Source organism: Hyaena hyaena, unplaced genomic scaffold (assembly GCF_003009895.1).
Source record: "Hyaena hyaena isolate Hyena2069 unplaced genomic scaffold, ASM300989v1 scaffold_1851, whole genome shotgun sequence".
NCBI classification, from domain to species: Eukaryota; Metazoa; Chordata; class Mammalia; order Carnivora; family Hyaenidae; genus Hyaena; species Hyaena hyaena.
The window spans coordinates 140,386-154,245 of NW_024082463.1; the positions used below are offsets into that span (position 1 = coordinate 140,386).

Genomic DNA, 13,860 nt, shown 5'->3' on the forward strand with positions numbered 1-13,860 from the left:
ATTCCTGGGCCAATCCCTGGAACTTCTGATTCAGTAGTTCTGGATGGAGCCCAGGATCTGGATGGAGTCCCCTCCACCCCTCACCCCCATCCTGGCAACCCTGATGTATGTGGTGGTTTGTGGACCACATCTGCAAAAGCATTGAAATGGCCAAGGCTTTGAAGGAGGCTGGGAAAACCACAAAAGAGACAGGCATTAATTTGTTTTCTAGGAGATAAACGTTTTGCCATTGATATTTAATCACGCACACCCGAAGAGAGAAGGAACCATAACAGGAATCACCCAAATACAAAAAGAAAAAAAAAATCCAAACTGCCAACCATAAACACCTCAGTATTAGCTTCAGTCAACCTTTCCATCCTGACATATAAATAGCTGGGGGTCCCTCTGGGAATACACAGTCTCTCAGATTGGTGAGGGGCCTCCCAGACCCCAAGTCCACTTCCCCCTTTGCCCCCTCAATGCTGAGGTGACATGTCCTCCCCTCATCAAGGACAAAGCACAGGTGCACCCACCCATTGCCATTCCCCTACGTGGCTCCCTGCCAAGAGGGCTTGGCGCATGGCCAGTACTTAGTAAAATGTCTGCTAACCTGAAATTAGCTGGGGAAGAAAGTGGTGAGCATCTTATATCAAAAAGCCTTTACATGCCTTTCCTGGACCACAGGAAAGGGAGAATCGATGGAGGTGGCAGTAATGTCACACCCAGGGTTTGCATTCAAAGAGTAAATCGTAACTGCAATAGCAAGGAAACTGGAGAGATAGTCTGGGTTCCGGTGAGGGGAAATTACTAAACAGACATTGGGGTCTGGGGGAGAAATGATTTCCCCTCCTGCTCCCCACCTCTGCCCCTATCAGACCCCACCCGCCGGAGTCCCCCACTCACTAGGCAAACCGCACGGATCTTATACCAGAGCATGCCCCCACTACAGAGGGGGAGCAGAGGATGCCACTGCTGGTGGCCACAGCCCCTGGGCCACGAGGGACAGTGGCACTGAGGTCGCCGCAGATCACACCACCCTGGGAACGGCTCACACCTGTGGAAGGAGACCCTGGGTCAGAATTCTCCTCCGTCCCCGCCATGACATGCCCCAGAATTTTTTGGAACCAATGACTGACTCGTATTTCCGAGGGACCCGCAACATGAATCTTTAGACCTACAGGCAAATCCAAAGCCATTGCCACCTGCTTCTTGAAGGAGTGAGGTTAGCAAATTGGACACCTAACTCTGTCTGAACCAGACTAATGTTGAGATATGTTTATACAATCTTTGAGCAAAAACTAATGGGTCATAGTGAAGGAATTACCTACAAACATGGTTGCTGGAGAGATGAGAACAGATGGACACCTAGCCTAGGTGCTTTGTACATGTTGGATTATTAAGATATGGAGTTGCCTGCAGTGGCCCCAAATGATCAGAATAAACATCTATAGTGTTTCTTATTAAAACATCGTGCCCCTTGAAGAGCATTCTGTTTGTAACTGAAAGACTTGAGTTATTTTTGCAGAACCAGTTAGGAGGATAGAACTTCCCACAGTCATTAACTTGTGCTTCACGGATGTTCCAGATGGATCCACGTAGGGACCAAATATTTTGGACCATCGTTTGTCCACATCCCAGAGACCTCAGCTCCCATGTCTCCCACCCAGTGCCCACAGTCACTGATTAGATGTAATCCAATATTAACACCCAAAAGAATGATGCCCCCCCCAACACACACACCCAACTTACAGATATTGACGGAGCCCACGCCTTCACACAAGCTGCAGGGGAGAGAGAGAATGGACATTTAGAATGGAGTATCCTCTGCTCTCGCAACAGGTCTGTTCTGCTCCATCCTGAGTGAAGAGAGTAGAGCTGAGGGGAGGGGACATGTTGCCCACCCACCGCAGAGAGCATCAGAGTCGCCACTGCTCCCAGAGACCCCAAAAGGACAGGGGATTGGTAAGTTGCAGGACCCAGAGGCCACTTTATGCCTTGTTTGCTTCTCGGCCATGGAAATGTGGTGCACCGAAAGGTAGACATGGGGCGCAGTGGGGTAATCTTCCTTGTCCGCTGGCTGGAAATTCCAGCCCAGCCAAAGAGGGGACGGGAACAGCCACTGCCTAACTGGACACCTCCAGGCAGGAAAGAGCTTGCCTAGCATTCTAATTAAGCCATTTTTATCCCACGAGTTTAAATGCTACCCCAGATATCCACCCGACTTGATACATGCAGAGGGGGCTGGAAGGAATGGTGGTCAAGAACCTGGCCTCCTGGGTGCATATCTGGCTGAGCCACTTACTAGCTGGGTGACCTTGGACAAATCACCGAGCCTTTCCGTACCTCAGTTTCCTCATTTTTGAAATGGGGATGATAATTCCCACCTTCCAGCATTATTGTAAGCTCTACACTACAAAGTGCCTACAGGTAGAGCCTGGCACACAGTAAATCCACTGTGTTTGCTACTAACAATATAAACATCTCATTGATGATGAGACATTTACGCCACTGCCATGGGTTCCCTCCTCCCTCACACCCACCTGCACTTTCTGTTCTATGTCACGCTCTTTTTTATCCCCCAGTTTCAAACTGTTTCCTCCAGTCTGATTCCTTCGGCCCCACTGGGCACTTCCACACACTACAGCTTTTCAGTGAGGATCTATGCTTTGGGCTCACTCTCCAGCCACCTGAATCTGAAGCTGCCACAGCCTTGGAACTGTGCCCTTCCAGAAGATTCTCGCCAATGCCCATCATGGTGCCTGTTGCACCACAGTGCTAGCAGCAGCTGTCACCAAGTTGAATGATTGTGGCTGCTTTGTTTTCCTATCTTCTGTGTTTTCTGCTATGAAAATTACTTGTGTAATCCAATTAAATTTGTTAAATGCCAAGAAAAGAAGATCTGTCAAAAGGTCAGTGGCCACAACATGCAAGGCACCATATACCAAACTATCTTGTAAAATCTCGTGTCGAAGACAGTGCTTCGTGTATTATAGAGTTCTTCATACATTAGTGATGATGATGATTATAATGAAAGTAAGTTTCACAGCACAAATGCGGGTGCCTTACTGAATGTCGATGAGTGGGCTGGGGGCGTAAGTATAGAAAGAAGGAGATCGCTCTGATGGCTTTGCTCAAAGTCCCGAAGAAATGGACAGGAAAGTTTACCTGTTTTGGTCAAGCCTGGCACAAATCCAGCAGCACTCCAGCTGCCTAGGGGGTCACACACGTCAGATTTCTAATGCTAACCTCGTCAATAAGGAGCCTCCCCGTGGTACAGCCCTGCCTAGCTACCCCGGACAGAGAGAGTCTTGTTCTGACCGCAACCTGCCCCTACTGGTGTTTTCCATGCACGCTAACTCATTTAATCCTTGCAACAGCATAAAGTGCTGGGTTTTGTGATGATCCATTGTATAGATGGGGACGCTGAGGCACAGAGGTTCAGAGCTAGTAAGTGGCAGAGCTGGGATGTGAACCCAGGTGGTCTGGCTCACAACCTGTAATCTTAACCTTTCTATGTGACTCCCCAGTCTAGCCTGATCCCCCGTGATGGGACCCAGCTAGGGGGTAGTAACGATGTGGTCACCTCCAGGCTAGGTGCTCGTCACTGGCCCAGATGGAAATCCACACTGCTCCTTCCCTTGATGACTTCCCCTGCCCCACTTCTTGACTCAGACTGTCAGCACAGCCCAATTTATGCCTGCCCCTGTCTTTCCCTGCTAAGCAAAGACCCTGTGCTGGTCATTTCTATTTGCTGCTCTTGAACACAAGACTGTAGGGCTCCTTGTCTGTGCATCCCAAGTCAAATGGCCTTTAACAGATCTTCTAAATGATGCCAGCCTTTACAATCCACTGACGTGTGATTGCAGAAACCCCTTTGCAGCCAACAGGGTAAAGTAGTTGCCTTGGAATGACCTTAGTTGCAGCTGTGTGGGAAGGAAAAGATCACCGGAACACTAACCAGGAGACTGGGGTAATTTTAGTGTAACTGCTACCTAGCTGTCACCTTGAACAAGTTCTTTCCCCACTTTAGGCCTCAGTTTCCCCATCTGAAAATGGAAAAAGAAAATGGTTGGACTCCTTGATTCCCAGAATCTTTCTGGAGTCTTTCCCAGTCTGAACACTCTCTGCCTGGAGGATGATAGTCTATCGAGGCACTCCTCCAGCCTTGAGTGGGGAGGTGAAGTGACCCTGAGCCCCATCCTCACCGGCTCTCCTCGCCCTCCAGCAGCTTTCGGTAAGTGGCAATCTCCACATCCAGGCCCAGCTTGGAGTTCATCACCTCCTGGTACTCCTTGAGCAGGCAGGCCATGTCCTGCTTGGCCTTCTGCAGGGCGGCCTCCAGCTCGGCCAGCTTACACTTGGCATCACCGAGGGCTGCCTCGCCCTGCTGCTCTGCCTCTGCCACGGCAGCCTCCAGCTTGCAGCGCTGTCAGGGAGTGGAGGAGGGGAGGAGCTTGAGGGGGGTGCAGGCTGTGGGAACCCTGGTGGGTCCCCCATGGCCTCCATCAACCTATCTCACCTCCATTCAAAACAGTCCACTTGCAAATTAACCAGGCAGGGAAATAATGGCCCTTTGAAGCTTTCTTCCTCCATTTTTTTTTTTTTTTGCTTTTTTGTTTTGTTTTGTTTTTTATTTTTTTATTTTTTTCCTTTTTTAATTTTATTTTATTTTTTTACAAATAGTTTATTGTCAAATTGGTTTCCATATAACACCCAGTGCTCATCCCCACAAGTGCCCTCCTCCATGCCCATCCCCCCCCCGCCCCCCACATCCATCAGTCCTCAGTTTGTTTCTCAGCATTCAAGAGTCTCTCATGGTTTGCCTCTCTCCCTTTCCCCCACCATTTCCCCCCTTCTTCTTCCCCATGGTCCTCAGTTAAGTTCCTCCTAATCCTCCTATACAAGCACTTTTTTTTTTTTTGCTTTTTTGTTTGTTTGTTTTGTTTTTTATTTTTTTTCCTTTTTTATTTATTTTTTTTTTCGGTTTATTGTTTCTTCTTCCATTTTTGCGTCACTTGATTTTATTATAAAACTCAAGTCCCCAGGGAGCCGTTAGAAGGAGGAAACGCTAGCACTGGAACAGGACTGATAATAATTAGTGATATCATCTTGCATTTGTTTACTATTCTTGGCTTACAAGGCACTTTGACAGATGTTGCCTATCTGCATCCAGTTACTCTGTGAACTTGTCAGAACAGGCACGGTTATTTCCCATTAAGCAGATGAAGAAATTGAGACTCAGAGAGGCTGCAGAGAATGGAATGAAGATGAAGGATAAGCCATGTTCAAATACAGAGATGCACAGACAGTGCTAGTGTACATTGTGAACAGAGTGGCGTGGGACCAGTTCAGGTCTGTGTACCTCAAATCCATCCGGGAGGCAGGGAGAGAGCCAGCAGAACACAACCTGCACTAGGCCACATTGCCTAAGGTGTGTTTAAAGGAAAGAAACACCGGAGGGATATGAAGGGGAATAAGAGCAGAATTCAGAGAAGGTAGACTCCCCCCCCACAAACTTCCCCCCACAATATTTTGTGCAAACAATGTTTGTCGGTCCTTCAGATGCAAGTGGTTAAAATATAAGCCTCTCCAAAGACAGCAGCAGCCCCTCAAAGCAGGAAGAAGGCAGAGAGCAGATCAGAAGCAGCATGAGAACAGATCAGAAGCAGGAGGAGAACAGATCAGAAGGAGCAGGTACACCGAGCGAGGTCTCAGCGCCCCCTCACCTGCTGCTTGGCATTCTCCACCTCCACCGTCAGCCTCTGGATCATGCGGTTCAGCTCATTGAGCTCATCCTTGGTTCTGCGGAGGTTCTCGCCCTGCTGGCTCACCGTGGCCTTCATCTCCTCGCACTGTGGGTTGGGAGACAAACATTCAGCACCAGCCAATGGTTGTGACACTGCCTGCTGCTCTACCCCTGCTCTGCTTGGGCCTGTGCTGGAGTCCCTCTGAGTGCATGGGTGCTTTTCCCAGAGAAGCTCCAGGTTCTGGCTATCCTCCCTGCCCAATGGGCGGCCCGGCCCTCCAGTTCACCTTGGTTTGGTACCAGGACTCAACCTCAGCCCGACTGCGGCTGGCAATGTCGTCATACTGAGCCTTGATCTCGGCCACCACTGAGTCCATGTTGAGCTCCCGGCCGTTGTCCATCTTGACCACCACCGAGGTGTCAGAAATTTGTGACTGAAGGAGGTAGATTTCCTGTAGGAGACAGCAACCAGTGCTCTTGGCTCCAAATCCCCCTCCAATTCCCATCACTGTAGGTAAAAATCCATCCCCATCTGGAGCTTTAGGAAATAAACTGGAGAATTCCAAAAGTGCAGCTCTTGCTATCTGCATAAATCTAACCAACCAGATAATGGACAGATTTAGAGTCCTGAGTTTTCTAATTAACTTTTCATACTACCTGAATTACATCTATATGCCTATATTGTCAAACCTCCACTTCTTGCTGTGCTGTGTAAACAGACAATAAATCACAGCCCTTCAGGGGCCCCTGGGTGGCTTAGTCGGTTAAGCGTCCGACTTTCGCTTGGGTCATGATCTCGCGGTTCGTGGGTTCGAGCCCCGCATCGGGCTCTGTGCTGACTGCCAGCTCAGAGCCTGGAGCCTGCTTCAGTCTGTGACTCCCTCTCTCTCTGACCCTCCCCTGCTCTCTCTCTCTCTCTCTGCTAGAAATAAATAAAACATTTAAAAAAAAAATCACAGCCCTTCAAATCGTCTGTATGGGTTTTTGAGAGAGAGAGAGAGAGAGAGAGAGAGAGGAAGAGAGAAGCAGTGCTAATGGCAGAGGGGCAGAGAGAGGGAGAGAGAGAGAATCCCAGGCAGGCTCCACACCCAACGCAAAGCCTGACATGGTACTCAATCCCACTACCGTGAGATCATGAGCCAAAATCAAGAGGACGTTCAACTGACTGAGCCACCCAGGTGCCCTACAAATGATTTTAAAGGAAGGGCATCACCCATTTCCATTTTGAAAGGAGGCCTAAGCAAGAGAAAATCTCTTCTGGTCACAGAAGGGAAGGATGTTCAGGTCCTAGGAGACTCAGGGATGGGCAACACTTTCTAGAGCCAAGGGATCAAGACAGCCCACAACTCAAAAAGCCCTCTGCCCTCTCCTCCCTCACTTCCTCCTCTGGAGAAGAGGAAAGACTCACCTCCTCATAGAGGGCCCGCAGGAAGCCCATCTCCTCCCTCAGCGCCTCCACATTCGCCTCCAGGTCAGCCTTGCGCAGGTAGGCACAGTCTATGTCCTGGTGGACACACATGGGAAAGGGAGGAGCAAGGGTCACTCAGTGCCCCTGCACCTCTGCCCTCTATAGGGAGCCCTAAGGCCATGTTCTGGCCCACTCTTCTATCCCAGAAACATACGTGGGGCCACCTCAAACAGGGAGTAGAAAGAAGTCTGACCCCTACAGACTTTTTTCTCTTTCCTCCAGAATTAGAGACCTTTCTGAAGTGAGTAACCTAATATCACAGCCCAAAATGCCAGGCTGCTACCACTAAGCCAAACTGGCCCATGGAGCGTGACCATGTGGTGGCCACAGAGCCATGAGTGCATCTGGCCCACAGGCCGTCCTTGGCACCCAGGCCAGGCAGCATCCAAGTAGCTGACTCTCAGGCCTGAAGCCTCACCGAGCTACTGTCTGGCTGATTAGCCACAGTGGTCACTTCAGTTTTCCTCTCATATGGGCATTGCTGACCAACTGCAATTTGGTCCCATTTTTCAGGGGACTCAAGTGCCTGGCCGCCATGACTGGACTGCCACAAACTTGGCAAGCTGCTAGTCTCAGAGGTCCAGCATCTAAGATTTCATTCTTCCCCATGTGGGAGGAGTCACTCACCTTCTTCAGCACCATAAACTCATTCTCAGCCGTAGTCCTGAGGGCCACCTCTTCTTCATACCTGAGGAGAGAGAGCACAGGTGGAGAGGCCCCTGGGGATGAAGGCTTTGGGCGGGCCAGCTGAGCCCTAGCTTTTCAAGACTCTTTGGTTCTGCCCTTGGCTTGCTGTATGCCTTGGGAAAAGAAGCTTGGCCTCTCTGGACCTCTATTTTGCAAACACCAAGAGCCACCAAAAGGACACTGGACATGAAGTTCAGGCCCCTGGTTTTTGATCCAAGCTTGGGCTGAAGTTTCTGGAAAACCTCAGGCAAGCCATTTAATCTCTCTGCATCTTGGGTTACATTGCCTGATGTGCAATAAGGCACGCTGGAAATATTTGTGGGATGAGTGAAAGACAGAAGCTCTGGGGGGCCAGGGGTGTGTCTTTCAACCCGAAAATTATACAAAATGTAAAGCTCCATGAAGCCACCCCCATGATGTTCTCTTCCCCTCCCCCAGCATCCAAGTACTTGAAATCCTGGAAGCACCCCATTCTCCCCTGACTTCCCAGGGGCATTTCCATAGCCCTCCCACACCGCCTGGCCCATTCTCTTGTGCCTGCCCATGAGGTCATTCCTGTAGCAGCCTTCCCCAGCCCACAGGGATGACCAGAGTCCCCACGGCATGATTTTCACAACATTTTAATGACAGAGTAATTTGGGCTGCTATAAACTCTGGGCTATGTAATTACCTGCCCTCATACCCCCCAGACTGGGAGACAGGCCTTGACACCAGCAAACAGAATTGTGTCTGCATTTGCATCCGCCCCAAAGAGAGTGTAAACCCATTGCTGGGTCCATCTGGATGGTAAAACCCGATCTCCCAAGATCAGAATTCCAGTTACTTCCAATTGGAATGATCAGGACTGATTATATCAGAATCACTGTTCTTTCTGTCTGTATCTACGGGGAAAGAGGAGCAAGTTACCAGTGACCCAGTGAGTTTAAACTAAGTGATGGTCAAACTAAACAAGTCACATTACAAGGGCCTTTGAATCGCAGAGCCTTGCAGAACAAGAGCCTGGTGATTTATCCACAGAGTAAATAAAAGAATTCTCCAAGCTTATCAGATACCTTGAATGGCATCGGCCGGATCATCTTGGAGAGATCTCCCCAGGGACCTTTCCTTCCCCCACTCTCATCCTAGTGCTGACTGCTCCCAAGTTCTTCCCTCCAGTCTGCTGACCTCTATCTTCCCACTTTGTTGCTCCTCTATCTCTAGGCCACTGTGTGCCCTGGATGTGTGTCCCAGCCTCCGGGACACTAGACTGGGAGTACCTCTTCTCCCCTCCTCTCTCCCCATTTCCCAGGATGGGGCTGCAAGAGCTGGGGGCTGAGACCAGATAGAGCAGGCTGAGAAAACAGAACCATCTGAGAGGTAGTCTGGAATGGCCCTGACCTTCAGCCACCCCCACCTCCCGGGAGAGTTGTGTGAACCCAGCCAAGACCTGCCCCACACCCATAACCACACCCCATCCGGCCACACTCACTTCTTCTTGTAGCCCTCCAGCACCTCCTGCACGTGGTTGAGCTCGGAGGCCAGCCTCCCGCTGTCGGCCTCCACGCACTCGGCCTCCCGCCTCAGCGTCTCGATGTAGCCCTCGAACAGCGGCTCCAGGTTGCTCTCGCAGCACTTGCGGTTCTGGTAGAACTGCCACTTGGTCTCCAGAAGCTTGTTCTGCTGCTCCAGGAAGCGCACCTGCCCCCCAGGGTGGAGGAAAGAGACTCAGCGGGGAGTCCAGGGTGGCGCCCGGATCCCAGAGCCCCCTCTGCCCCTGGGGATGCTCCCTGACCCGCAGCAGCCTGTGACCTTCCCCCAAAGGCCAAATCATTCGGCAAAGTCTGAAAGTGCAGGTCATGGCTGTTTCCCCAGGAACGTTCCCTTGCCCTATCCCCTCTCCCAATAGAGCACACAATTTATTTGTGTTGTGTTCATTCTTCACAGAATGAAATAACATCTGATTTGGCAAAAATACCCTAGACCATGTGTAGTGGGCCCAAAATGGCTCCTCAAAGCTGTTCACAACCTAAAATCTGGAACCCATGAATCTGTTACGTTACATGGCAAAAGGGACCCTGCAGGTGGAATTTAGGTTATGGAGCTGAAGATCAGGAGATCTGGAATTATCCAGGTGGCCCCAAGGTGTCATAATGGGCCTTTTAAAGTGGAAGAGGAAGGGGATGCCTGGGTGGTTCAGTCGGTTGAGCATCTGACTTCAGCAGGTCATGATTTTGCAGTTTCATGAACTCGAGCCCCACTTCGGGCTCTGTACTGACAGCTCAGAGCCTAGAGCCTGCTTCCGATTCTGTGTCTCCCTCTCTCTCTCTGCCCTCCTCTGCTTGCTCTCTCTCTCTCTCAAGAAGTAAATAATAAACTTTTAAAAAGTTAAAGCAAATAACAAAGTGGAAGAGGAAGGCAGAAGAGTGGAGAGGTGCACACAAGGAGGAGGCAGAGGAGAGACTCAAAACCTGAGGCGGCCTCGGCCACGATCACCGGCTTTGGATGTGGAAGGAGAAGGAGCCTGAGTCAAGGAACACCAGTGGCCTCCAGAAACTGAGAACAAGCTCCAGCAACCAGCCAGCAAGGGAACAGGGACCTCAGTCCTACAATCACACAGAAGGCAATTCTGCCCAAAGCCTCCTGTTCCTGAAAACAGGTCTCCCCTAGGGCCACCAGAGAGAAATGCAGCTCTGCCAACACCTGGGTTTTGGCTTCATGAGATATGAAATTTGTATCTTTTTTTTTTAATTTTTAAGTGTTTATTTATTTTTGATAAACAAAGAGAACACGGGGGGAGGAGAAGAGAGAGAAGGAGACAAAGAATCCAAAGTAGGCTCCACGCTCTGAGTTGTCAGCACAGAGCCCTACGCAGGGCTCGAACCCACAGACTCTGAGATCATAACCTAAGCTGAGGTCGGTCACCCACCCAACTGAGCCACCCAGGTACCCCTAAATTTGTACTGTTTTAGGCCACTAAGTTTGTGGGCATTTTTGTGCCAGTGATTTAAAAATGCACCCACCACGACTCCTTCACTCGGATCCCGGGGCAGGAGAGCCCAGCCAAGGGCCCTGGACCAAGAGCTAGGACACCTTCCACTGCCTGACTCTGCCACTAACCGGACCCTGTACCTCATTCTCTCTGAGCTTCATTGTAAACTGAGGCAGTGGAAATACATCAGCAATTGCCCACTGGCTGGCCCCAAGTTCTTTCTGTCCCGCAGGCATGTTTTATCTGGCCTGCAAACTGTTTCATAGAAACCTGATCCGTTGCCAACGTTTAAGAGTTGAACAATTTCAGGCAAGAATCTGGATCTCCATGACCTTGACCAACCAGAAGCTCAGGCATTGCTGGGCCTGGGTCTGGAAATGAATGGCAGCAGGTGCCCCTCCAGGCAGGCACACCCCTCAGCTTGGCTCTATTCGCACATCCTGCCAGGTCCCATACCATTGCCAGCCCGAAACTAGTGATCTCCTCCCAAGCCCTAGCCTTCTGGGAGCACAAGCCTGATCTGAAGCAACCCTCAGTTGCCCACTGTTGTGGGAAAAGAAACCAAACTGATTATCCAGAAACACCTGCCTTGGGTTTCTACACACAGGCCCATGCTGTGGGGAGAGCTCTCTTGTTTACCTGCTCTGCAGGCTTAAACCCACCTGGGCAATACCTTTGGCACACCTTGGAGCTCCTTCTGAGAAGGTGGGGGGGGGGGGAGCTGTCAGCAACCCCGGGGGAGGGAAAGGCAGACCAGGGCAGCAGAAGGAGTCTCTTTCCACAGACTGGAACTGACTGCTCACAACAGAGACAGCATACCTACGTGCTGTCCCAAAAGGCCATGTGCGAAGGTCCTTGCACACTCAGGGACCTCATTATGCTTTCAAGCAAATTAGGCAAAGGGGCCGCTCCAGGCAGACGCAGCCTCCTACCAGGGCGCACAGCCCGGTGAGGAGAGCATGGGCTGCATTTCAACCTCCACCCACCGCCCTTGGTGGGTGTGCGTAATGCATAACCCGCACGATGTGCTGGTAGAAGGGAAGAGCCAGCAGCATGTGAAGAATAGATGTACAGGGGCGCCGGGGTGGCTTGGTCGGTTGAGCATCTGACTTCAGCTCAGGTCATAATCTCGCAGTTCGTGAGTTGAGCCCCACTTGATCAAGCTCTCCGCTGTTAGCAAGGAGCCTGCTTTAGATACCCTGTCCCCTTCTCTCTGCCTCTTTCCCTCTCGCATTCTCTCAAAAATAAATAAACATTAAAAAAAAAAAAAAGAACAGATGGACAGCACCTTCTCTTGCAGAGATGCCTATGTCTAAAGGTGGCCCTTATCAGAGAGCAAAGCTTCCACACACCATCACTCTTGTGTGTTCCACTTACAAATACCATGGGTGCAGGTGTGCACACCACTCAGCCCCAGAAGGTGACCTTTTCGTCTCCTGGACTTCAGTGTCTGTCCTCCCCCAGATAGGCTTGCAGAGGGGACACCACTGAGTCAGAGGACACCAGAGTTATTCATCCAAGCAGAAGTTGGCTCAGAGAAGGCACAACTGAAGAGTGAGTGCAACTTAACAGCCCCTCCAGGGGCTTCCCCTTAAGTTTCCCAACTCACTGTCTTTACTCTGCATAACATTGGGTAGGGAAGAGCGCCTGGGGCAGAATTCCCGGGGACTCACAGCCTTCCTGCCTGTGTCCCCACTCAGAGCTGCAGGAAAGGGGCTTCCGACCCCTCCTCATCCTGCATCTCTTCACCCTGGGGATGGCGGCATCTCCTCTAGGAGTGGGGTCCTACACAAACCTAAGCAGACATCCCACCCCACCCACCCCCCTCTCCCTGGATGATGTCTGAGATCCAGATAATGGGGCCACAGACACACACTCAGCTCTCGCTGGGCAGAGACTCGGCCTCAATAAACTTCCCGTTCTGTCTGGTTTCACATCCATCGCTGCATTTGACTCTCCTGGTAACATTTGAAAACCAAGAGCCCAATTCAGTCATGTTCTCAAGGCCACGTGCTGATGGGTAGCAGGCCTGGGACTCAGAGAATGTGAACACGGCTAGTCACTGAGTTCCAAGCCCCTCACCTGTGCCGCAGCCCCGGGGAGCAACCCACACACCCACCTTGTCGATAAAAGCAGCAAACTTGTTGTTCAGACACTTGATCTGCTCCTTCTCCTCGTGCTTCACGCACTGCGCGTTGGGGTCGATCTCCAGGTTGAGGGGCGTGAGGAGGCTCTCGTTGACCGACACGCTGGTGATGCAGGGCGGGCTGGGCCCGCACACGCCGCCGGAGCGGTAGCCGAAGCTGCCCCCGCCGCGCGAGGCCCATCCGCGGCTCACCGCCGCCCGCGGGGACCCCACTGCGCACAGGCTCCAGCTGCCAAAGCCCCAGAGGTGCCTGCGGCCGGACCCCCCAGCGCTGCCCGCGCGGTGGGCCATGGCACTGGCGCGGCTGTGGGCCGAAGGCTTGGGCAGGACAGCAGAGCGGGAGCTGAAGTTCCTGACCCCACAGCCGGAGCTGATGCGGTGGGAGCGGCCGGCCATGCCTCCGCTGTGCAGGGCAGTGCAGGGAGGGTGGAGAGGCCCGAAGCACACGGGTCTCACGCTGGAGACCTGTCAGTGCCCCTGCCTTTTATTGGGCAGAGGAACGGGCCTCCCGACAACATAAAAGGCAGGAGAAAGTTATTAAAGCCATTTATGAGCGTGGGAATCTCCCGCTAGGCAGACGGAGAAGGAAAGCTGAAACTTGTCTCCTTTAACGAGCCTATCAAGGAGACCCTGCATCACAATAAACCTGTCCCCTGCCTTTGCAACCCCACAGGCCTGGACATATCTATGCAGCCCCTAATTCCCCTCCCACCCTGTGAGGCCACCTGGGATCATTATCCCACAGGGGCAAGTAGAGGCTTGAGCCAGCACATTCCTGAGACTCGAAGGGTCCCATGTCCCATGAGGTCCCACGGGCCTGTCCTTGCAGGCGGATCACGCGTTTCCCCCCCTAAGACTGCAAG

At 51.6% G+C, this 13,860-nt stretch overlaps 1 protein-coding gene across 1 annotated transcript; it reads right to left on the reverse strand.

Moving 5' to 3' along the window:
- Positions 1-884: 884 nt before the first annotated feature.
- On the reverse strand, positions 885-13,393 carry LOC120226779 (keratin, type II cuticular Hb5-like). The gene is made up of 9 exons (XM_039224945.1): positions 12,971-13,393; positions 9,352-9,560; positions 7,824-7,884; positions 7,137-7,232; positions 6,016-6,180; positions 5,709-5,834; positions 4,188-4,408; positions 1,732-1,763; positions 885-1,036 (listed from the first exon to the last, which is right to left on the reverse strand). The coding sequence occupies exons 1-9, from the start codon at positions 13,391-13,393 to the stop codon at positions 885-887; spliced, it is 1,485 nt and encodes a 494-aa protein (XP_039080876.1).
- Between the last annotated feature and the right edge of the window lie 467 nt (positions 13,394-13,860).

Bases quoted from the DNA above. Each gene is read 5' to 3' on its own strand.
- LOC120226779 (XM_039224945.1), bottom strand. From the start codon at position 13,393: ATGGCCGGCCGCTCCCACCGCATCAGCTCCGGCTGTGGGGTCAGGAAC. The intron at 5,835-6,015 runs GTGAACTGGAGG...CCCAACCCACAG, and splicing joins AGTCCTGGTACCAAACCAAG to TGCGAGGAGATGAAGGCCAC. The intron at 1,037-1,731 runs GTAAGTTGGGTG...CTCCTTCCACAG, and splicing joins CGTGGGCTCCGTCAATATCT to GTGTGAGCCGTTCCCAGGGT.